The 25,141-nt window shown below is 40.0% G+C and overlaps 2 protein-coding genes across 6 annotated transcripts in view; both read left to right on the top strand.

The window, feature by feature from the left end:
* Nucleotides 1–4,053, top strand: part of FNDC3A (fibronectin type III domain containing 3A) — a 189,947-nt gene extending 185,894 nt beyond the window's left edge. For all 5 annotated transcript variants that reach the window (XM_051987347.1, XM_051987346.1, XM_051987348.1 and 2 more), the window contains one exon: nt 1,597–4,053. In XM_051987347.1, the coding sequence (XP_051843307.1) occupies nt 1,597–1,914 (318 nt within the window). In that variant the 3' untranslated portion in view covers nt 1,915–4,053. The remainder of the gene's footprint in view (nt 1–1,596) is intronic.
* A 13,516-nt stretch (nt 4,054–17,569) lies between these two features.
* On the top strand, nt 17,570–20,915 carry MLNR (motilin receptor). Its single transcript, XM_051991302.1, is given in 3 exon segments — nt 17,570–18,579; nt 20,354–20,584; nt 20,587–20,915. Coding segments are annotated over 3 exon segments (1,317 nt in total). The 5' UTR covers nt 17,570–17,654; the 3' UTR covers nt 20,748–20,915.
* Nucleotides 20,916–25,141: the final 4,226 nt, after the last annotated feature.

Raw genomic sequence — 25,141 nt, forward strand, 5'->3', positions numbered from 1 at the left:
ATATAGAAGATGTGTGGTCTAAGCACTGAGGAGATGGAAAGGCAACAGACAGTCTCTGCTCACAGATAACCTTGCAGACAGTAAGGCCGTCATGGAAAGTTTCTTGTAGACAAGGAAACTTGGGAGAAGCCAGGAGGGAGAGAGTATTCCAGGGAAAATCACTCAGAAGGAGCTCTGTGTCGGTAAAGGGAGAGTGAGGAGGCCGAGATGTCTGGGTGGCAAAGCATGTGAAGGAAGCTCTAAGGTATTGAGAGATAGGTGAGCCAGATTGTAAAGAGCTCTGAATGCCATGTGCAGGACTTGGACCCTGGAAGCAATACAGAGCTACTAGAGTTTATGTGCTTTGGGAAGACTAATCAGAAAGCCAAGTGAAGAATAGACTACAGGAGAGAAAGACTGGAGGCTGCAGCAGACCACCATATATCAGAGTGATGGCTCACAGCCAAGGTCAAATCACCAGGTCCTGGAAAACCAATTCCATGAGGGGGAAAGGGGAGGACAATGCCTGACTGCACATCTAGGTAACTAGGAAGATGGCAGTGCCTTCAAGAGTAATAGGTAAATTAAAAGTTGATGGGGTCTGATGGGGAAAGGTAATGAGTTTTGTATTGGACATGTAGGATTTAGAACATGGAATTATATAGCATATGCAGTGTGAGATGTTCAGAATGCAGAGATGGGAGCGTCTGGAGGATAGGAGATTGTTAGGGCTGGAGAAGTAAATATGATCATCATCAATCACAAAGCTAATGAAATCCCTGAGAGATGATGAGATCACCAGATGAAGTAGTGTAGGGAAGAGAAGAGGGCCCAAGACAGAGCCCTGAGGCACATCAGCACAAGGGACCTGAATGAAGATCCAGCAAAGGAGACTGAGAATTGATCAGACAGGCAGGAGATCAAGGATAGAACTGGCAGAGAAGGGGTGATCAATGATATTGAGGACTGACAGGGAAGCTTTAGAAAAGGCCCTTGGATTTGGCCTTTGGAGATCATTGGGAACTGAAGAGAGAACAGTTTCAGTTGAATGATGCGTTTGGAAGCCAGAATTCAGAGAAAGAGTGGAAGCATCTAATGCAGTCATTTCTTTGCATTTAGCCACAGAAGTATCAGATAAGAGAAATGGAATGACAGCTAGTAGTAATAGAAGGGTCAAGTGAGGTTTCTGGAGGATGAGGGTGACAAGGCATGTCTGTAGGAGAGGCAGATAAATAAAAGGGTGGGAGGGAGCCATCTACTGGAGAAGCTAATGTAGAACTGTGTTGTTTGTGCAAGTCAAAGGGTCTGCCTTGAAGAAGAAGGACCAACTTCTTTGTGTGAGATAAGTGAAGGGATGGGGGAGAGGGAAAGAGGGAACTCCCAGCCAATGGCATCAGTTGTTTCTCCTCTCAATTAGAGCCTGTTTTCAGTAGACCACAAGTTAAATGCTTAAGAGAATTTCTTCAGTTTTTTTTTTTTTTAAGCTTATCTGAAAAGAGAAGCAACAAAATATTGCTGGTATACAGTAGCATTCATAGTATATGTGTTAGAAATTATTTGATCATTTTCCCATGTTCCCCACCCTCATTTACAAAAAATTTGCTTTTTTTTTAATAGATTTACAAAGGTTCTGACTGGTACTTCCGGTATTCAGGCCTTCAGCAGAACTGTGAATATCGTTTTCGTGTGTGTGCCATTCGACAGTGCCAAGACACCGTAGGTGGTCATCAGGACCTCGTAGGCCCCTACAGTGCCACAGTAATATTCATCTCTCAGAGGACTGAACCTCCAGCCAGCACCCACAAAGACACTGTGGAAACCACAAGGTTGCCACGGACACTGACTGATGAGCAGTGTGCTGCGGTTATCCTTGTGCTCTTTGCTGTTTTCTCCATTCTGGTTGCCTTTATCATTCAGTACTTTGTAATCAAGTGAAAATGTAATTTTCTATTAGAATGCTTCCATTACCTTTCCTTTAGTCATGTTCCACAAATATTTCTGTTTTGCTTTTACAAGAACAGTGGCATTTAGAACTGGCATTGGGACCGTAGCACATACCATTTTTGCCACTTAAAATGCTTATATTGTTAGATAGAGGCTGGCACTTTATTAGAACGCAAGCCACAGAAATATCAAGTATTTTTTGAACATGCCTTCTTAAACTACAAACTTTATATGAGGCAAAGATATAATTGAGATTTTGACCAGTCAGCATGAGTGTAACAGTGGTACACCTATTCCTACTTTAAAAGAAGTGAAGCATTCAGAATGAGTCAGAGCATTTAGAAGTTACACAGACACATGCTGCATAAACTATTAGATGCTGTGAAAGCAATCTTGCGCTCTATTTCTACCTCCTCATTTGTCTTAATTATTTGGGAAGTGGGATTATAATAAATAATTGAGGGGACTTTCTCAGGCAGCAAACAATAAACTGGATGGACAAATATGCGTGAAAAGAAGCTTCTAATTTGATAAATGTGGAGTTCTTCACTGCAAATAGATATTTATAAAACTGAAATGGTGTGGCACTGGCAGTTTATCTTGCCTGAAAACAAGTTTACTCATAAAGGTACCTCTTCAGTATCTTGCAAACATGGAAAAGAGAGGATTTTTAGATAGTTACTTTTTAAAAAGTAATTGGAATCACTTTAGAACTTCACATCCATTGAATTTGGTTTCAGTGTATGGTTGGTAGTATGTGAGTTTATCTCCATATACATACATGCCATACATGTATATATACATACCACAATGTATGACTATATATACTACAGCTCTCTGATGTACAAAGTTTGTAGGATTATCCTAAATTTTGCTGCTTCCCTTACAACTACTGCCATCACCATCAGCATTTAGAATCAGACTTTATATCTTTGTTTAGGGGCACCAGATCTGAAGTGAAAATGTAATTTGCACCAGAAAACTTCAAGCTGCTTCCTTTCTTGAAAAAAACTAATGTTTAATGTAATGTCTGTTTGGAGATTGTACCAAATTGTTGATTGCATGTGGTTAATGTTGCATTAGAGCACTTTGCAATTGCAAAATTCATCAATGTTTTGTGAGCTTGCATTTGTGAGTTCTTGGATGATCAGACTGAATTTTTCAAATATCCCATTGAACATCTTTTTGGATGTCAGTGACTGCCAGTAACATACAGCTTGTAGTGAAGCTATATAAAATTCTTGTCTCATCACATCTATACTATCTGTTAAACACTTGTAATTTGCCTTCTTAATTTATTATTTGATTTTTGTTAGGGTAGTGAATCACTAATTACTTAGTTGCTGGGTTTAGCATTTTAATGGTTATTAAGCACTTCTGTCAGTCTTTGGAAAAAAAAGAAATGTATGTTTTGTGCTTTGAAGATCTTTGAAGAATTTATTAGAATGGGCATGTATTGTACTTGTTTCACGTCCAATGATTTGTGCTGTTGAATAACATTAACTTTTGTTCATAAAAGAAATGGATAAACTTGGCCTTCCCAAGGTAAGAATGACCTGTCACTATAATGTACTGTATGTTTACATTTTTATTTTAATTCTGACAATTCTGTAGAGGCTAATACCTTCCCATAAAACAGTGATAGCAAACATTTTCTAGAAACTTATTAAAAGTGCCATGTTTGGCAGTACAAATGAGGTTGAGTGTAATATCCCAGAGATTTCTATATGGTTGAATGTCTAAAATGGTAAGATTTGCCACTGTGGTCAAACTCCAGTGGCTTGTTTTTCATAGTAAAACTCAAATGAACTCCTATTTTTGATAGTAAATGTCATTTAATAGTGTATTTGCCATTTGAGCCTCACTGCAAAATACTGCAGAGGAGAAAACAATTTTTAATGTAATCTTAATTTTACCTCATATACTGTACATTCCAAAAAAAAAAAAAAAACCTCTAAACTTTTTAAAATGTTATAGATACACTACCAAACATATCACTTTAAAATTGTATAATGTTGAACTTCATATAAATGAAAAGTATAATCTCATAGAAATATACATAAACTATGTAGCAAAAATATCTTTAAAATCTGTGGAAAATAAAAATTGTATCATTCTTTTTTGAGGAAATATTCATTGCTTTCATATACATGTTAGCTTTCCTATATTTTTTATTGGGGTTTGTAGTTTTAAGAAGGAAAAAGTAAAATACCCACTTTTGTTATCTTGTGCTGACAGACCACAGAATAATAGAATAGAGGTAAATCATCTAGTTTTAGCCCCCTCTCTTTACAATAAAAAAAACAAATCTCTAAAAAGTCACATGGCTAATAAATAGCTGAACTGGGAGTTGAATCTAGGACCTCTTGACTCTGTATCCAGAACGCCACCATTTCACACTGAATTTGTTTAGTAGGAAATTCACTGATTTGAAAGGTCTTAACATTATAAGTAGTAATCACTAATAAGTTAAAGATTGAAGCTAGAATAAAGAATTTTTTTTCATAATACTTCATTTTTTCTCAGTTACATGTAAAAACAATTTTTAGAAATTTTGGTTTCCGAATTCTCTCCCTTTCCTCCTCCTTGCAAAGGCAAATAGCTTGATATCAATTACATATATGCAGTCATTCAAAACTTACTTCCACATTAGCCAAGTTGCAAAAGAAAACAGACCAATCGGGGTGGGTTAGCATGCTCTGATCTGCATTCAGAATCCAACAGTTCTTTGTCTTTTCATCATGAGCTTTTCAGAATTATCCTGGATCATTCTATTGCTGAAAATAGCCAAGTCATTTACAGTGATCATTATACAATATTCACTATTACTGTGTACCATGTTCTTGTGATTCTGCTAACTAAACTTTGCATCAGTGTGTATTGTATAACACACTAAGATTACAATACAATCATACCACAGCTTGTTCAGGCTTTCCCCCAAGTGATGGGTATCCTGTCAATTTCCAATTCTTTGCCAACATAAAAGAAGCTGCTATAAATATTTATGTATATGTAGGTCTTTTTCATTTTTCTCTGATCTCTGGAGTACAGACCTACTAGTGCTATTGTTGGATCAAAGGGTGTACACAGATTTGTAGCCCTTTGGGCATAATAGCAAATTACTATCCCGAACGATTAGATTAGTTTAAAATTCCATTAGCACATTAGTATCCTCATTTTCCTCCATCCCCTCCAACATTTATCACTTTCTTTTTCTATTTTAACCAATCTGATAGATGTGAGCTGATATCTCAAAGAGTTGTTTTAATTTACATTTCTCTAATCAAATAGATTTAGAGCATTTTTTCATATGACTATAGATAGCTTTGATTTCTTTGTCTGAAAACTGCCTATTTATATCCTTTGACTACTTATCAATTGGGGAATAACTTGTATTCTTATAAATTTTACTCAGGCTGTATATTAAAGAAATTATTGCTAAATCAGAGGTATTTGCAGTTTACAAGAAAAAAGAAAAGAAGGAAGGAAGGAAAAGGGGGAATAAATCCGTTTTCTGCTTTCCTTCTAATTTTGACTGCATTGACTTAGTGCAAAACCTTTTTAATTTAATGTAAAATGTAAAATAATACCATATCTCTTGTTTGGGCATAAATTCTTTCCTTGGGTTAAGGAATTTTTAAAATTTATCCTTTACTCTTAGATTATGATTTATGCTATAAATGAAATTTCCTGTTTTCCTCACATAAGAAAATAATTCATATTAAGCATTAGTAGAATTATGAAGGAAAGAAAAAAAATTTGAGGGCCTTTTTACCCTCATTTTGGTATTTCATGCTCCCAGTACACCATATGCCCAGCATCTCACCTAGCCTTATCTTGTCATATTTCCAAATTTTTCTTTCCTTCATCATCCTCCTTCCTTAGCCCTACCATAAAAATGACCACAGCTTAAATGCCTGTCTGATCTCAGTTATCCATAAGGCAAAATATGTCTATCACCTCTACTTTGATTCTAGATACTGCTCTAACCTTTCTGTGCTTGAGCTTTAGTCCTGAAACACCCACTCCACATCTATAATGTCCTGCTCTTACCTCAGGCTGCCCAAAAGATGACACATATAAAGCATTTTGCAAACCACGATGTACTATATAAACTCCAGCTGTTTTTTATTATTAAATTCATTGCCTAATTGGTAATTCTACTCTAATCACTTCAAAATCTAACCCACCTTCCATGTTGCTGCTAGATCAGTCTTCCAAAAGCAAAATGGCCAAAAAACCGGCCATTTTATAACTATATCTTGGCATTCCTTCCCGACCACTTGCCACCCTCCCCCTCAAAAATAAAACTGTCCAAATTCCTTATCTAAATATTCAAAGCTTTCAATGATTGGGCCTCTTATTTAGACTTTCTTTTTCTTTATTTTCACCCATCTAGGTAACAAATGTTTCTTCATGACACACCCATATACTTTCTTGGCATATATATAATATGTTTATCATATGTCTCCCCAACTAAGCTATGATCTTTTTCAAGGGCAAGGCTCAGTTTTACACATCATCCCTGGGACCTAGCACAATGCTTTGCCAAACATTGCCCAAAAGAGAATGGATCAAAGAGGAAGGCTGCCTCAACTAAAAAAAAAAAAAAGAATGGATGATTGGGAGCAATGGGCTTCAACCTACAGAAAGGGATGGGATCAAGTACAAAGGCTTTGAGGAGAAATGAGCACTTTAAGGGTTGAAGAGTGGAAGTGTCCCCTTCACTTCTCCTCCTAAAGAGGTAGGGCTTTTGCTTATCCTGATTCCAGCTGATTCTGAGGCCTCCAGGGAGCTAATTCGGACCTTACATAATAGTAAAACAATTAGCACAGTGCATAGCACATAACAAATCACTCTATAAATATTAGCTGTTATCTTTGTTATTCATACATTTAGACCCTTTGTGTATAATTACAAAATCTTAGAATTGAGGACCATTTAATCCAATGGGCGTCTGAGCAAGAATCCTTTCTACGATATTCTCAATAAGGGCCCACCCAGCTTCTGCCATCTTTGACCAGCCTCCCTGGTGGCTCTCCTGCCTCCTGCACTGAGACCAAGGCCATTCTGGAGGTCCTCCAGAAAGGGAAGAAAACATGGTTGTATATATGGGCCCAATACGTAAGTAGATAGACCGATACAAGTTAGCCTTAAGAGAGACAGGCCCTGGCCCAGGAAAGAAGCAAAGTGGTAAAGAGACAGCGTTCTGTGCAGAAAGGTGAGCTCGTGCAAAGGTACCACGGAAGGAAAAACACCATGTTTGAGGAACAATAGGAGGGAGATGAGCAAGGAGACCAGAAAAAAGACCAGAGCAGATCGTGAATGGCTTTCGGGGTCAAACATGACAAGGTCAGACCTACCTTTTGGAAAATCGTTTTGGCCCAGTGGAAGGACAGACTGCAGTGGGGAAAAACTTGAGGCAGAGAGACCAAGTAGGAGGCTAAGCCTCTCAGCCACAGGCAAAAGGGATGATCAGGGGCCAGAAGTCGGGTGGTTACTCTGTGAGAGGGCAGAATGGGGACTTCTGTGCGATGGATTGTGGAGCTAGAAACAAGACCAGGCAAAGGACTCATCTGTGGCATGAGGAGGTGATGAGACCACGGGAGGAATGAATGAAAAATCATGTGTTGAACACTTGTCTAGAACACTTCTCTCTCCTGTCAGATTCCTTTGTGAGTAGTCTCATTGTCTATCCTAATAATCCTGATGAAGGCTATAGAAGATAGTTCATAAATGCTTGTTGGCTGATTAGAAAGCAGTTTAAATCAAAACAATCTCTCTTTCCAAGGAGCTCATATTCTAATTCTCTGACAGCCATTCTTGAGTCCCCGAAAGCAAGGGAGCATACCCACCACACATCAGAGAAGGAACTTTTCCTGTACAAAAGGATCCCACCTTGGACACAAATCTCTTCTGCTCCAGACTTCTGAGTTATTGATAATCTATACAGAATATTTGCTAATCTCCATTGGATATATAAAAATCTTTAGCGCTATCTCTTCTCCTTTAGGGTGGAAGCTGAATTATTGAATAATCATCTGAAGAGGTCTTTTTTTCTCCACAAAAATAATAGATTTAATTTTCACTTGATAACCAATTTTAGCCAGAAATGAAGTTCAAAATGATGTATGAATGTGATTAACTATACCATAAAAATATTTGAGCTATGAAAAGATTAATGTACAATGAAATTTTTACATAATTAATGTGCTTATATTTTATAGTTTCTGAAGTGTATTGCTATCCTAAGATAGAGGAGATGAGAACAAAACATTAATTTTGCAATTTAGATTTATAATGAAATAATTCAATAACATTCATGCTTAATCAAAAAGGCATTACCAAATATTATTAGCTAAATAACTTAGTAAGTATTCTATAGGGTTTTGTATTTTATCTTAGATTGATGTATGGTTCATACATAGGGCAAAAGTATTTACATGGAAATATTAATAATGATATTATTGAAAATAAATAGCTTTTCCTTTAAAATATAACAACCAAAATATAGAGTAGAATAGGTATCATGTATATCATGCATGTTGTCATTCCCAAATTCATCTTTAAGATGTTTCTGTTTTATTATTTGACAAAGAAAAAAATTCTGCCTTTTACATGTCCTAATTCTTAAAAGGGTATATAATAATGCATAATTATATAATAGATAATATAATTTCATTTAGGAGTGGTAATATAATCAGTGTTTTTTCTTCCTATGGCAGGGGGTGGGGAGAAGATCAGCTTAAGTGAATCGAGTACAATGATCCATTCTATCAGAAGGACACAATTATGGTAAAATATCAGGTAGCAAAACTGGAATTGCCCCTTTTATAAATCCAAATGTAGGAATTGAAATTAGTAGGACAGATTAATCATCAAGTGTTATGAGTTCAAATGTTGGAGTTCTTGTTCTTTTCAAAGCACAGCCGGTTTAGAGGCTTAGAGCCCTCCGAATATCTCCAAATCCAAAGGTTCTGTCCTTCAGCCTCTGCCTCTGCTTTCTTCAGCCTCCAACCAACACAGAGATGGAATGTCTCTCTTGTCTCCTTCTGGGGAGCCCAGCCACCAACTACAGTGGTGTGAGATGAAGATGAATCTGGTTGTCCACTGAACTCTCCACTCGTAGCTTTATCCTCTGAAAACTCTTCATCTGCCACCAGCCAGCCAAGAGGAAAAATGTATTCTGCCCTAGATCCCTCATTGCTGGCCTTTTATCTGACTCTTCTGAGAGAATGGGATTATGGGTTTTCTCCCATAGTGCTCTCTGGCCCAAAGAGCTTTAAGGGAGGTGTGAACTCCCTTGAAGTTAGAAAGTTTACTTTGTGAAGCTGGCATACTTGTGAACTCCAATGAGTAAAGGTGTGAACACAAGCCTTGTATTAATTAGTTCTACTTAGTACCTTGTTTCAGGTTCTGGCCAAAATCTTCTTATAAGATTAGATCAACTCTAATTAGTTAGCAGTTAGTAAGGATTCCAACATCTCCCCCTTTCTTTTGTTTTTGGAACATAGGATGGTCATGACCTCCCTGATTTCTCAAGGAGGTGAGAACCCCCAAAAAAAGGTGATCACGCCGCTCCTGACACCTCAGGAAGGGAGATGAAAACACCAAAGGAAATAGGAAATCTAATCAGATTAGTGGGTTTCTGAAGGGGTACACATAAATCCATCAATATGGGCCAGAACTTTGTAACAGATATACATGGTATACATAAATCCATCAATATGGGAGGCGTTATACATAATTTACATAAGCACATAGCAATATAACACAGGCTAGTAGTAATGTAACAAATAACAAGAATCAATCTGAAAATTTACACATGTCCATAAGTCCTAGAAATAGTCCATAAGGAATCCATTGTCCATTAATTCATGTGCCAGGAATCCAATAGTTCCTGTAAGCTCTGAAGTACTGCAAAAGTCTCATCAACAATTTTTCATCTTAAGGAATCCAATGATTCTCGCTGGTTTTTCAAGAACTAAAACAGTTTCATCTTGTGTTAGGAAATCCAATGATTCCTGAAGATTTTAAAAGTCTTTTTAACAGTCTCCTTGTCAGCTATGCTCTTTCAATGGTGAGCACAATCAGCAACAGAACCACCCAATATTTCTTGGGTCTTCTCCTTCATTTCAAGGGTCTACTCCATCTTTCTGCGATGGACAAGGCGAATGCGGCTCGTCGGCCCCCATCTGATTCCTTCTCCACATGTAGAGATGCAAGCAAATCCTCTCCCCCAAGCAGTTAGCCTATCTGGTCCCTTCCATTCACCACTTTCTGGATCTCTCCACATCACCTGGCGATTATCTAAAGATAGTAGAGCTGCTCGCACTGGACACTGCTTTTCTGGTGGGTTATAAAACCTGTCTGCTGGAGCCAGTGCATCTTTATCAAAGATTAAAAAATTAATGGTATAGAGAACTAAATTTAGAAGTTCTCTAGGGTTACCCGTGGCTCCCCCTTTCTTTTGTTTTTGGAGGAGTGTCTTAATGTCCCTGTTTCTTCTTTCTACTATTGCTTGACCTTGAGGATTAAAGGGTATGATTCCAACAATCAAGCCTTTTTATTTTAAAACTCCTAGAATTTCACTTGAATACATTTAAATTGCTATAGTGAATAGCCCCAATTTAAGAAAAAGAAAGGAAACTGCCCAAACACCAGATATTTAGGCACATAAGCCAGAAAACAGGGAGGCTGAAGAGAGGAGCAGGGATAGAGTGTAAAGAAACACTTGATGAAGCTTCAACCCAAGAAATGGGCTTTTTCTACTCTCAGGATGAAAGCCCAGGGCAGAAACCAAGGCAGCTTCCAGTAGATGACAGATTGAAAATAGATCTGTCCCACTGCAGACATAAACTACAATTTAGCTTGTTATCAGAAAGAAAATGAATCAAATTTCACATAATATTTGCCTCAGTGTTGAACTTTTAGAAAATTATATCTTTAAAAAAAGTATCGAAAACAGTCTTCAAATCAATTCTGGTATTTCTTTTAAATTTCAGGATTTTTTTTTCTCTTTCTGTTCTTCTAAAGATAAGTATTGTAATTGCTGATGATCCAAAGTACAATGGAAAGCACATGGAACATGTAAGTAGGCCACTGTACAATTCCACTGATGATCTTTGCATGTTAAATATTAGAAAAAAAAATCATCATCAAGAGAATAGATAGCAAACGGGCAGGAAACAGTACAACCCAAGTAAATACAAATTAAGGTAACTGAATTTCCATCTCACACCTATTTTAATAGCAAAGTTGACAAAAGAAGAAAATGACAAATGTTCGAAGGGCTATGGAAAAATAGGCACATTGGTAGACAGGGTGGAGCTGAGAATTGGTACAGCCATTCTGGAAAGCAATTTGGAATTGTGCCCAAAAGATTTCCAAACTACACATATCTGGCAGTAACTTTATCAGGCCTAGTAAAATATAGTAGCTCTTTCTGTAATAGCAAAGAGCTAGAAACCACAAGAGATGCCCAACGTTTGGGAATGTCTGAGTAAATGAAAGTCCTGTGATTTGTCCTTTGTTCTCCAAGAGGACCAAGACATCAGGGAGGTGCTGCCATGATTTAAGGGAGGGAGGGCTGGGCAAGGCCATCTGAGCTCCAGAGCCATTTGGGTCCAGTGGCCAGATGTAGATGGCCCTGAATGCAGTGGCTAGGGTCTTTAATGATTCTTAGTTGAGGCAAAGAATAGCCTCTTTTTACCTAGTTAAATAAAAATCAGGAAGAGGAAGATCCTCCAGGTTTTTGGCCAAAACAGAAACAAAGTGATGAACTTAGGATGCAGAAGGAGATATATATTTTTTTGGACACAGCCAAAATGAAACTTTAACATGCACAATGTAATAAGGGTTTTATTTTTCAGTAGTGGAGAAATATAAGGGAGAGAAAATCCATTTTTATTAATTTGTAAAAGCTTAATTAAAAAAAATTAAGATCAGACCAGAAAAGGATGTAGGGGAAAAAATGAGGGAGAAATGCAAAGTGCAAATGCCACATTAAATACTAGCCTTTATCTAGCATTTATGTGGCACTTCAGAATTTCCAAAGCACTTTACAAACATGTCTTTTTATCCTCACAACTTTGGAAGGTAGTTGCTATTTAGTAGTCCCCTTTTACTGAGTAGGAAACCGAGACAAAAAGGTTAAGTGCATTGCCCAGAGTCTCATGGCTGGTAAGGATCAGATTCTATTTTAATTCAGTGCTTCCTCACTCCATCTCCACTTTGTCAAAAAATCTAACTGCCTAGAAAAGGAACATTGAGAAAGCTTCCCATAAAGGATTTATGGAAAGATATAGATAAGAAATGCACAACATAAAGGACTTTTACATCTTTCCAACTTATCAAGTGAAGGGAATATCCATGAAATTTCAAATCCATTGAATAATTAAGAAGAAAGGATCTATGAACACTGAGTAGTTATTTTTCAAACATAAGCTCATTGCAAGAAGACACTGTTTCATTCTTTTTACTTGTATCCCCAGAATGGTGCTTGGTACAGAGTAGGTGCTTGCTGATTGATTATCTGTTTATGAATGAAAGAAAATAAATGAATAAAAAATTAATTCATCCATTTTGGGGGTGATACTATGTTTTCTTGCCTAATCTAAACCTTTGCTTTTTTTCAACACCATTGTATAAACTCATTTTATCAAAGAGTATTATTCCCAGTGCTGTAATATTAAAAAATTATAGATAACTGTAAAAAATCAGTCTTCTTGGAGTAATTAGAATGATGAGATAAGGTGAGACAAGGAAAGATACCTTCCAAACAAGATAATACCAAGTTTTCTAGCAATTATCCAAAGGATCAAGCAAGAAATGAACTTCTATTAGAGATGTTGAGCTCAGTAAGCAGAGAATCAAATCTAGTATTCAAAGCTCACAGTAACCTGGATAAAAAACTGACATTAGAGCCAGGAAGCCTCAGGTTTAACTTCTACTTTGTACTCATATTGACTGTATGATCCTAGTCAAGTTGCTTAAACTCACAGCTTTCCCATCTCTGTTCCCCAGGCAGTTCTCCAAGATGATGAAGTGTAAAGAATTCTTTGGTCTTACATTGATGGAAGGAATTTTTCATATGGAATTCCACTCAGATGAAATCACAGGTCTGGTCTCATCTATTAAAAAAAATTTTCAGAGCAGTTCAGTATAAATCCACTCAAATCATAACAGTAAGTTTTTCAGACCAATGAGCTATATTTTTTTGCAAATCCAATCCTTAAGAGTTAAGAATTTCAGGGCAGCTAGATGGAGCAGTGGATAGAGCACCACCTGAAGTCAAGAGGACCTGAGTCCAAATCTGATCCCAGACACCTAACACTTCCTAGCTGTGTGACCCTGGACAAGTCACTTAACCCCACTTGCCTCAGCCAAAAAAAAAAAAAAGAGAGAGAGAGTTAAGGATTTCTCCAGCTTCCAAATCTCTAGTGAGGAACTTCATACTTCACTAGCTGACATATTTATGTCACTAAAGACTTCAAAATGCTTTACATACACAACAAGATTGTACAGTCATCAACTGTGAATGATTTAGCTATTTTTAGCAATACAAAGATCCAAGACAAATCTGGAAAGACATATGATAAAAAATGCTATTCGCCTCCAGAGAAAGAACTGAGAATCTAAATGCAAATCAAAAACATACTAAATTTTTGTGTGTTTTTCTTTTGGTCTGTTTCTTTTACAACATAAATAATATTGTCTCTTTTGTTCTTCACAACAACCCTATTGAAGGAGGTACTGTTAGGATCACTAATTTACACATAAACAAAATGAAGCACAAAGACACTCAGTTAAACCACCATCACACAACTGGTAAGTCTGGAAAGGAGGGACTAAAACCCAAATTTATTCAAGTCCATTACTCTCCTCTATACACCTGTCTTGGAACTGAAAACTACTCACAGATCAACTAAGAATAAAAGTTTGTTCTAAGTACAATTGCTACTTATTCCTGGTGATGTCATATCCTTGTGGTATTCTTGGTGTAATACAATTCCCTAGAACTAACTTTCTGTTATTGTTGTTCAGTTATTTTTATTCATGACCCCATTTGGGATTTTCTTGACAGAAATCCTGGAATGGTTTGCCACTTCCTTCTTCAGCTCATTTTGCAGATGAGAAACTGAGGCAAACAAGGTAAAGTGACTTGCCCAGAGTCACACAGTTGGGCTAGTAAGTGCTTGAGTCCAGATTTCCAAACAGGTCTTCTTCACTCCAGCCCTGGAATTCTATCCACTACATCCCCCTCCCTGCCCCAAGGGCTGGTAATGGCTATAGAACTCCTTTAGAGGTTCTATGGGTACCTCTAAAGGTTTGGGGTATTCTGTAATGCAATTCTCTTGAACCCCCATTCTAATGTTTCCTTCATTTTCTGTGACTGGTGCCTCTGATACATTTAACCAGTTAATATCAGTGAGCTGTTACAAAGCCATATTCCCTAAGAAGACATTGCAAGAAGAGAAACACAAACATTTCTCCCCTGCCCCCCTCAGGGCATGTTCTGTGGCCACCATAGCACTTCATTCCCTGTGGACAGAGGCCCCAAACTTGAAGCTTCTTCTCCTTCACCTGTCACCACAGGTCAGTCCCCAAAGCTTACTCTAATAGACATAATAATCTAATCCCTCAGGATGGCTCACTTTGCTGACCTGCCAAAGCTCACACGGTCCCCAGCCTGCCAGCACTTACTGTCCCAAGGTGGGAAAGACAAGACAAGACAGGGACAGAAGCAGCCACCAGACTCTATTTGTTCATGGCTTCCCAGTGACCTGGGGTGGGGAGAGGAAGCCACCTGAGAGAAGGTGCAAGGCCCCTCCTCCTCCTGCCTGTGGAGGCCCACCCTCCCCCATGGACACTAGGGAAGGAGAAGGGGCTCTGGAGGCATTCTTTTGTAACTCCTCCTGCTCAGTCCAGAAGCAGTCATACCTGCACGGGCTCTGAAGTGTGGCCCTCAGATATATCCAGCACAAGTTTACAGAAAACATTTTAGGACACAATTTTCCTTTGGACTTGGACTTTTCTTTGTATTTTTGTTCCCAGGGTCTACCACAGTGCCCCTTATACCTGCTAAGGCAAAAACCAAAAATAATTTGTTATTGTTGTTAAACAAATATTTTAAGTTTTTTTTAAAAAAATGACTTTGGCAGCTGTGTGGATTATAAATTGGAGCTGTGGGATACTGGAAGCAGAAAGACAAAGCAGAAAGCTATTACAACAGTCCAGACTAAAAGAGATGTGGTCCTGAACCAAAGCAAATCATGGCAGTGACTAGGTTGGCCCAACCTTCGATTACAGGCGGCCCTCTTGTTCGGCTTGGCCCTGGAGAGTTAAGGTAAAACTTCCTAACCCTGGGCCACGCCTAAAAAGTGACCTGTGCCGCCTCAGTCTCTCCCCGTGCCAGTCCAGGCTCCGCTCCGCTGCCAGAGGGATCTCCCCTCCCTACCCATAAACTCAGTGGCTCCGTCACAAAGCCCTCTGTTGGGCTCTTGAAGCCCTGCTGGCCTGACTCCCACCTAGCACCCCTGACACCACCACCACTACCCACCATCTTCCTGTCCTTGGTACTCTGCCATCCAGTAACCCCGGTCTCCTTGCTATTTCTGGTCACTCCGAGGACTTTTTCCACTGGCTGGCCTCCAGATCACTCTCCCTCAGGGCAGGGAGACAGATGGGCAACAGTCAGAGGGACCTGAGTTCAAATCCTGCCTCAGACACTGAACACTTGTTTGCTGTGTGACCCTGGACAAGTCACACACACATTCTCTCTCTATCTCTACCCTCAGACTTTCAGAACTCATCTTCTGCAAGAAGCCTTTCCCAGATCTCCTTAGCTTAAGTTCCCTTTGCTCTCCTCGCTCTCCAATATTTTGAATGTATCTTACTTATACATTGTCTCCTCTCTCCCCCTGAGACTGTGAGCTCCTCAAGGGCTGAGACTGTGTTGGGATTTTCCTAATTAAGATGCTAACATGGTTTGCTATTTCCTTCTCCAGCTCATTTTACAGATAAGGAAACTGAGGCAAATAGTGACTTGTGACCTAGCTGCCCTGCACCTCCTACCTGCTGTTGGGAGGCATATAGTAAGTGCTTAATAAATGCTAATTAACTACCTTAGATATTCACCGATTTCTTTCATTAAGCCTTTCCTAAACTCCCTTCTCAAACCTCAGCAGCTAGAGCCTTCTTACACCCAACATTACATTTTATGTATTTTCTTTATGTATTATGTATTTGTTACATATAATTTACATACATGTTGATAGAAAATAAGCTTTCTGACTAAGGGAACAAGTCTATTTTGGTTTTGTATCCCTAGGGCTTTTCAGAAAACCTGCCATATAGGAGGCTCTTCCTTTAGCAAGTTAATTGATTGATAAGTGTGGAGACCATATAGTCAGACCTAAGCAATAAGTTGGTGAGTATAACAACTCGGTGAGAGTGCTGTGTTTTAAATCAGGATACACACAAACAATCAACAGGCAGGGAAGGAATATACTTAGAAATAAATGTTATATAAAAATAAAAGGCATTAATTTTTCAGAATAATTCAAGGCAGTACACATGTGCCAATAAATAAATGTGGAATCACAGTACAGAACCAAGGGACTTTTGAGAAGGGATTGGGTTTTCAGTGTTAACCTGACTGTAAATTATAAAGTAATTATGCTTAGGTACACATAATTGGTTAGCTAAGTGGATACAGTCAGGAAGAGTCAAGTTCATATCTGGCCTCAGACATTTACTAGCTGTATGACTCTGGGCAAGTCACTTAACCTTGTTTATATTCATCCATTGGAAAAAAGAAATGGAAAACTACTTCTGTATCTTTGTCAAGAAAACCCCATAGATAGCTTTGGTATGCTATGGTTCACAGGGTCACAAAAGAGTCAACGGAACTGAACACTCCCACTTAGATATTAATATTGCTTATACTTATTATAAATTATATTTCATTCTATATTATATACAACACACATATGTAATTGTAAACATGTTTAATTCATCATAAGTTATATTTAAGCTTTGTTCTCTTTAAATGAGATTAGGAGGGTAGGAGGAAAGGATAGTGGTGCGGAATGGTAACCCGGCCTTCGTTTTACACCTGAGACCCGGGCAAGTTAAAAAGGCTTGTTCGGAAGTCCCTCGGAGCCCGCACGAGAAGCCCGGATATCCTGGCTCCCAGTCCAGGTTCCTCTCTCCCATACCAAACACGGTGTTGCCCTGAAGCTGAAGTGAGTCCGAAGCGAGTCCTGTTTCGAGAAGATCACGCAGGACAAGCTGAGCCACAGTATTTCACTGGCTGGCTCTTTTTTCTCCTCCTCCTCCTCCCCTGATAAAAGCTTGTGCCCTGCGTTCATTGAGGTAACTTCATTACAGCTCAAAAATCTCCTCCCAAGGGCCCCGTCTTCTCTGCTGCAGGTGGAGCGGGCGGCCGAGTGTCCCAGGGTCTCTCGGGAAGCGGGCACCGGGCGGCGCGCAGTGGGCAGTAGAAAGAGGCGGAGACTGCGGGGTCGCGTCGAAGAGCCTGAGGCTGTTCTCCATCAGCGGTGGCTGAGCCCGAGACCCGAGCAGTCAGGGGCGTCCGCCCTCGCCCGGCATTCCCCCTTCACGCGGAGGCGATAAGGGAGGAACCCTCGGCCGCGGATCAGGGACCCCGGCCAGAAGATAAAGCCCCTCCAGAAGGCGCTCGAGTTCCCCCGCCTGCTTTCCGCCTCATGGGTGGCCCCGGGAACGGCAGCGACAGCCCGGCGGGCGCAGCCCCGGAGAGCCGGCAGTGGTCCCTGCCGCGGTGCGACGAGAGCCGCTGCTCTCCCTTCCCTCTGGGTGCCCTGGTGCCCGTGACCGCCGTGTGCCTGGCCCTGTTTGCCGTCGGGGTGAGCGGTAACGTGGTGACCGTGCTGCTGATCCGGCGCTACCGGGACATGCGGACCACCACCAACCTGTACCTGGGCAGCATGGCCGTGTCCGACCTGCTCATCCTGCTCGGGCTCCCCTTCGACCTGTACCGCCTGTGGCGCTCCCGACCCTGGGTCTTCGGCCAGCTGCTCTGCCGCCTCTCGCTCTACCTGGGCGAGGGCTGCACCTACGCCAGCCTGCTGCACATCACGGCGCTGAGCGTGGAGCGCTACCTGGCCATCTGCTACCCGCTGCGCGCCCGAGTGCTCATCACCCGCCGCCGCGTGCGGACACTCATTGCCGCGCTCTGGGCTGTGGCGCTGCTCTCGGCCGGCCCCTTCCTCTTCCTCGTGGGTGTCGAGCAGGACCCGGCCCCCGACGGGACGAAGGGCGGGACGCTGGCAGTCAACGGCACCTGGCCGGCCGCCCCCTTGCCCTCGGACACCATCCAGCCGACTGCCCAGGCCTCCCCCGGGACGCCCACCCGCTACGCTCCGTCGGGGAGCGCGGCGGCGGCGGCGGCGGCCGCGATGTTCAGCCGGGAGTGCCGGCCAAGCCGGGCTCATCTGGGCGCCCTGCGCGTCATGCTGTGGATCACCACCGCCTACTTCTTCGTGCCCATGCTCTGCCTCAGTGTTCTCTACGGACTGATCGGGCGGGCGCTGTGGAGGAGCCGGGCTCCGCTGCGCGGGCCGGCAGCCACGGGCCGCGAGAAGGACCATCGGCAGACCGTGCGGGTCCTGGGTAAGGGAAGAGCGCGGAGGAAGCGGGCGTCGGGAGAAAGGTGGGAAGCCTCCCGCTCGTCCTCCCTTTACTCCTCGAGGCTCGCTTCTTCCTCCTCCTCTATCTCCCTTTTTCTTTGTCCTATTTCCTCCCTTTTGTCTTCTTCCTCCTTTTTCTAATTGTTTCTCTTTCTTTCTTCATCTGCTTTTTTCTCTCATCCCTTCTTTTTCTTCCTCTTTTTTCATCTTTTCATTTCTTTTTCTTTTTCTCCTACTCCTTTTTCTTTCTCCTAAGCATGCACATTCAACCCTCCAACATTCAGCATCCCCAAATCTTAAGCCAGCTCAACTCTACACTTTTCTTTTGGTTTACTTTTTAGTTTTATTTTTAGTCTACTTTTATTTTAGTTTATTTTCTGCACTTATTTTTAATAATAGCTTTTTATTTTCAAAATACATGCAAAGATAGTATTCAACTTTCATCCTTGCAAAACCTTGTGTTCCAAATTTTTTCTTTTTCTCTTTCCTCCACCCTCCCCTAGACAGCAAGTAATTCAATATGTGTTAAATATAACCCCATACTTTCACGCACACACAATTGTGTGCAAATGGTATCCAAAGAGTAAAAACAAAATCACAAAACTCACCTAGTCCTCAAAGATCTTTCATCACACTTAACCAATCAAGGTCTTGATATGGATGTTTTTGGGAGGGAAGAAAAAAAAACAATCGCGAGTGTAGACTTCCCAGAAACCTTTATCCCAAGACAGATCCATCATCTTCTGGATCCAGTCTTTTTACGGTCCTATCATCTGGTCCCAAGAAAGCTCTCTCCGACTCTGGGTAAAGAAACCCTCCCACATATTACCATGCCTGTCCCCTTCCCCCAAAAGCCTCCCTTTCCTCAGATTTTGGCATGTATTTTGTTACAACGTCTTCTGCCTTTATTTCAGTCTGTTTGGATTGTGACTCTTTGGGACTGTTCTTTAAATTCCCCCATTAGATTGTAGCCTCTTTGGGGCTAAGAATCTTTTCTTATTAAGGATGATTCCCCCTCAGTACCTAACACAGAACGGGTTTGTTAAATGTGAATAAAAATAAGAGGTCAGATTTCTGCACAAGAAGCATTTCAGTGAAGAGCAAAATGCTGTATTTGGAGTCAGATGACTTGAGTTTGAATCCTGGCTCTGACACTACTGCTCTGAGCTTCAGTTTCCTTATCTGCAAAATGGGAGGAGATAGATGACTTTGGATGTATGCTCAAACTCTATGCTCTGGACATTTCTGAGCTACCTCTGCCTACCCTGTGAATAATCAAGTCTTCAATCTAGTCTTGCTCTGTCCCAGATCATGTTATTGTTCTACCTCTGTACACTCACTCTGTAACCCAGTTCACTCCACTGTTCTAAGGGGTAAGGTAAAATGATAAGGGCTCCAGAAGTGTACAATTCTATTATAAATCAGATACCTATTAAAGTAACCATTTTTAATAGTACCTGAGGGAGCAGTCTCTATTGGAATTAAGGTTTCCAAAATGACTTGTTCTGGCTTTTGTCATTTTGGGATATCACATACATAAAATATCATTCATCACTGTTGGTAACCCTAATTAAAGCTTCTGTGTATTGAAGTTGACTTTACACACTGGATGGGATTTGGGTTAGAAACATTTTTCTTTTTTTGTTTGTTCTCATCGTTGCTGTTGTTACTCCCTGGTTAAATCCCAAGAATGCCAAGTGAAGTAAAATTGCACTGCAAAAGCCTTTGTTAATTTGTGTGTCTGTTTCTCTTTGCAGTGGTGGTGGTTCTGGCATTTATAGTTTGCTGGTTGCCCTTTCATGTTGGCAGGATCATTTACATTAACACCGAAGATTCCAGGACAATGTACTTCTCCCAGTATTTCAATATTGTGGCTCTGCAGCTTTTCTACCTGAGTGCATCCATCAATCCTGTCCTCTACAATCTCATTTCAAAAAAGTACAGAGCAGCTGCCTATAAACTCCTTCTTGCAAGACAATCTGAGGAAAAGGTTCTAGAACCAGGGATGGAGGAGGGGAGACTGGAGAAGAGACTGGAGCAGAAACAGCAGGCTACACTGACACCAGTACGAGCTTAAAAAAAGAGGCAGTCACCAGAAAGCCCAAGGATGATCCCTCGGCTCGCAACAGAGATGGAGGGGATTGTAGTTAGGGAATGTGGTAATGCCATCAGATAGAACCACTATGTTAGTTGGTTTGGTTGAAAGGTTTTTCTGTTGTACTGTAAGTCTCTTGAAGGCAGGAACTGTTTTTGCTTTTGTTATTGTATCCCCAGACCCCAGCACAAAGACTGGAATAAATGGTTTATTGATTGATTGTTTGATTTGTTACAAAGGTTGGTTCAATGCAGAGATGAGGAGCGGAATCAAGGGAGAGTGAATGAAGTGTGAAAACAAAGGCAACAAGAAAACTATTTTTTAAAGCTTAATAATGTATTAATTGAGTTATGAACATTTATCATCAATTCAGCTGGTGAGCTGGTTAAAAACAAATGTTGATAAAAAAAACTGTCTTTATTTTGGGTAGCACTGTATAATATTCAATCATTATTAGGAGACAGACCTAGCATCTATCTAGTTTAGGAAAGGAATGAACAAATAATCAAATGAATGAATTAATAAGCAATTACTTCTTGGGAAATAATAATGCTAGATACCGAGGATACAAAGACAAAAGAGAGACATTCCCTGCCCTCAAAGTGCTTACATTTTAATAAGGGAATATAACCTGTAATTGGGATGTAGGAGCCATATAAGTAAGTGAGTTTTTGATGTGGAGAATCATAGGGCATGTGAATGGTCACTCAACTAAGGCAGTCAATTTGCTGTCCAGGACAGATGTCTCCTTCAATTAAAAAACAAAGAAATGTTTGCTTAACATCCTTTAGGTGCCAGTAGTTTCCTAAGCTCTTGATCAAAGTAGACTTCGTTATTCAGTTGTGTCCAACGCTTCTTGATCTTATTTGGGGTTTTCTTGGCAAAGATACTGGAGTGCCTTGCTATATCCTTTTCCAGCTCATTTTACAGATGAAGAAACTGAGACAAAAGGGTGAAGTGATTTGCTCAGGGTCACACAGCTAGTAAGAATCTGAGATCACATTTGACCTCAGATCTTCCCAACTCTGGGCCCAACACTCTATCCATTGCACCACCCAACAGACACCTATGAAGGACAAATGTTAATAAGATTTAAATTTTTGAGCATTTCTGCTCCTGACAGATTTCTTATCTAACCATGTTGGACAGGACACAGAGACATTTTTTAAAAGATGGGCATTTCTGATTCCACATTGTCAAAGTGAGTCTTCAAGGCCACTCTGGCATGGGCATGAAATGGTATTTTAAAATCATGAGCTAATTTTCTAAACTTCTGAACTCAAAATGTAAAGTAGGAAGACAAGATTAGTTCTTGGTATCTTTCAAAAAACTAGCACGTCTTTATGACATGTTGAAGGTATGTGATTTCCTGGGATTATACTGAAGTCAACAAATATGTATTAAGCACTTATTGTGTGCCTAGCATTCATATATATTGTAGGGGATACAAAGTAAGAATGGGATCATAACTCTCGAGGAGACCTTAGGTTCACCTTACTCATTTTAGAGGGAAAGGAGCCAAAACTACAAAGGTTACACAATTTGTCCAAGTTCAGAATCATATCCTTTGATTCAAGAGCCCCTGCCCTGATATCCAGGTAGATCTGCTTTCAGGGAGGTTACATTCCTATTGATAACTCAATACACCCATAAGAAAATTAGAACATATTGCATGCTGTTCATTAAATTGGGTTTCATGCAGGTTGGAGAATCTGTGGTCCCAAACAGTCCAGAAAGGTTTCATTAAGGAAACAGGATTGGACTTTCAGCTCTAAGTAATATCTATCGGAAAGGAGATGTGCAGGCCATAGGCAATAGCATAAACAAAGGCATAAAGCAGGACTAAGTATGGAGTGCCTAAAGAATAGTGAAGGGGATGACTTTATGGGAACATTTATAGATAAAGTATGAAAAGAAGAAGAGAGCACTAGCAAATAACGCCAGGTGGGTAAAGTGAGAGCACTGAGTGGAATTTAAACTTGATGCACTTGAAATAATGAAGACTTTGTCAGGAAAGGGTCTGGTAATATGATCAAGAAGATGGTGGATTTTCTCTAGTTGCCAATAACGTTCAAAAAACCCAAAGGAAAACTTATGCACCAGACATGGATATTTACAACTGAATCAACAGGACAAGGAAGTGCCCACTATGTGCCAAGCATTGAGCTAAATGAGAAGGGTTAGGATGGCAAAAGTCAAACAGTTCCTGCCCTCGATGTGCTTACATTCTAATGGGGGATATAAAGAGTTCTGTAGGGGTTGCAGAAGGGTATTATGCTATAGAGAGTCACAGGGATCGTAAGTGAAACCTCAAGCAGTGAAACTGTTGAGGTTCAAGGGGGAGCCCCAAAATATTGAGTCCCAAGGTGTCTCAAAAGAATCTGCAGGCACCAATATTTCTCCAAGTCAAAGGGAAAAGTTTCTTATAATTGTAATGCCAATTAAAGTGGGCTAAGTTCCAAAAGAAGTTAGCAAAGAACCAGGGGCAAGAAGATAAGTTGATAGGAAAAAGTTAGAGAAACCCGGTGTTTCAAGTCATTGATATGCTCATTTTATGGCTTAGAGGTGAAGTTGAGGAGTGGTCTGGTTCTGGCTTTATGCTAATGTGCAATACCCATAACTCTCTGAGCAGAACTCAAGGGGAGAACCTTTTGGAGGTGTGTTTTTAGGCCTGAAACATCATTAGATCAAATGGCAGACACCCAATTTTATTCTGCACCTGCATTAACTTTAAGCAACTCATTACTGTTGTTCATTAGTCTCAGAAACTCTGTTATCACTGACCAACAGGCTGCAATATTTGTGGCCTTAGTCATATAAAGTAACCTGGGGCAGGATAGCCTAGGGGAAGAAATACATCATTTTCAATGACATCGATTTCAAGCCTTAGAGATATTGCTACATCTCCTAGAAGATGCACCACATCAAAACCATCCATCCTTTCTCAACAAATTCACTGCAATAAAGCAAATATTGCCATAAAAAGAATCACACAAATTTTTGGGTTTCCCATTGCATAAAATTTTTGTTTGCACTATGCTGTAGTCTATTATGTGTGTGCAATGACATTATATCTAAAAAACAAAGTACATACTTTAAATGTACTTTATTTCTTAAAAAATGCTAACATTATCTGAACCTTCAGCAAGTCATAATCTTTTTGCTGGTGGAGAGTCTTGCCTTGATATTGATGATTGCTGATTGATGAAGGGGTGACTGCTGAGGATTAAGATGACTGTGGTAATTTCTTAAAATAGGAATACAATAAAGTTTGCTTAATCTAGTTCTTCTTCTTTGAACACTTAGAGATCATTTTAGAGTTATCAATTTCTTTTTTTAATTTTTAATAGCGTTTTTATTTACAAGTTATATGTATGGGTAATTTTACAGCATTGACAATTGCCAAATCTTTTGTTCCAATTTTTCCCCTCCTTCCCCCACCCCCTCCCCTAGATGGCAGGATGATCAATACATGTTAAATATGTTAAAGTATAAATTAAATACAAAATAAGTATACATGTCCAAACCATTATTTTGCTGTACAAAAAGAATCAGACTCTGAAATATTGTACAATTAGCCTGTGAAGGAAATCCAAAATGCAGGTGGGCAAAAATATAGGGATTGGGAATTCGATGTAATGGTTTTTAGTCATCTCCCAGAGTTCTTTCGCTGGGTGTAGCTGGTTCAGTTCATTCCTGCTCCATTGGTTCATCTCATTGTTGGAAAGGGCCACGTCCATCAGAATTGATCATCATATAATATCGTTGTTGAAGTGTATAATGATCTCCTGGTCCTGCTCATTTGACTCAGCATCAGTTCATGTAAGTCTCTCCAGGCCTTTCTCAAATCATCCTGTTGGTCATTCCTTACAGAACAATAATATTCCATAACGTTCGTATACCACAATTAACCCAGCCATTCTCCAATCGATGGGCATCCATTCATTTTCCAGCTTCTAGCCACTACAAATAGGGCTGCCACAAACATTCGTGCATATACAGGTTCCTTTCCCTTCTTTAAGATTAGAGTTATCAATTTCAATGTGACCTTATTTCAATATTGTTTCGCAGGGAACAGGGAGGCCTGAGGAGAGGGAGAGAGATGGAATTGAGGGAGCAATAAAAATATACAACATTTATCAATTAATTTGATTGTCTTACATGGGCATGATTTGTGGTACGCTAAAACAACCACAATTGTAATATCAAAGGTCACTGATCACAGTCACCATAACAGATATAATAATAATGAAAAAGTTTGAAATAGCATGAGAATCACCAAAATGTGACACAGAAACAAGATGTGAGTACAAGCTATTGAAAAATGGCATCAACAGATTGCTTGATGCAGAGTTGCCATATAACTTCAATCTGTAAAATTGTTAATACCTGCAAAGCACAATAAAATGAAGTATGCCTGTAATAACTTTCTTTTTCTTTTTTTTTTTAT

The sequence above is a fragment of the Antechinus flavipes genome, chromosome 3 (genome assembly GCF_016432865.1).
Source record: "Antechinus flavipes isolate AdamAnt ecotype Samford, QLD, Australia chromosome 3, AdamAnt_v2, whole genome shotgun sequence".
Taxonomy (NCBI): Eukaryota; Metazoa; Chordata; class Mammalia; order Dasyuromorphia; family Dasyuridae; genus Antechinus; species Antechinus flavipes.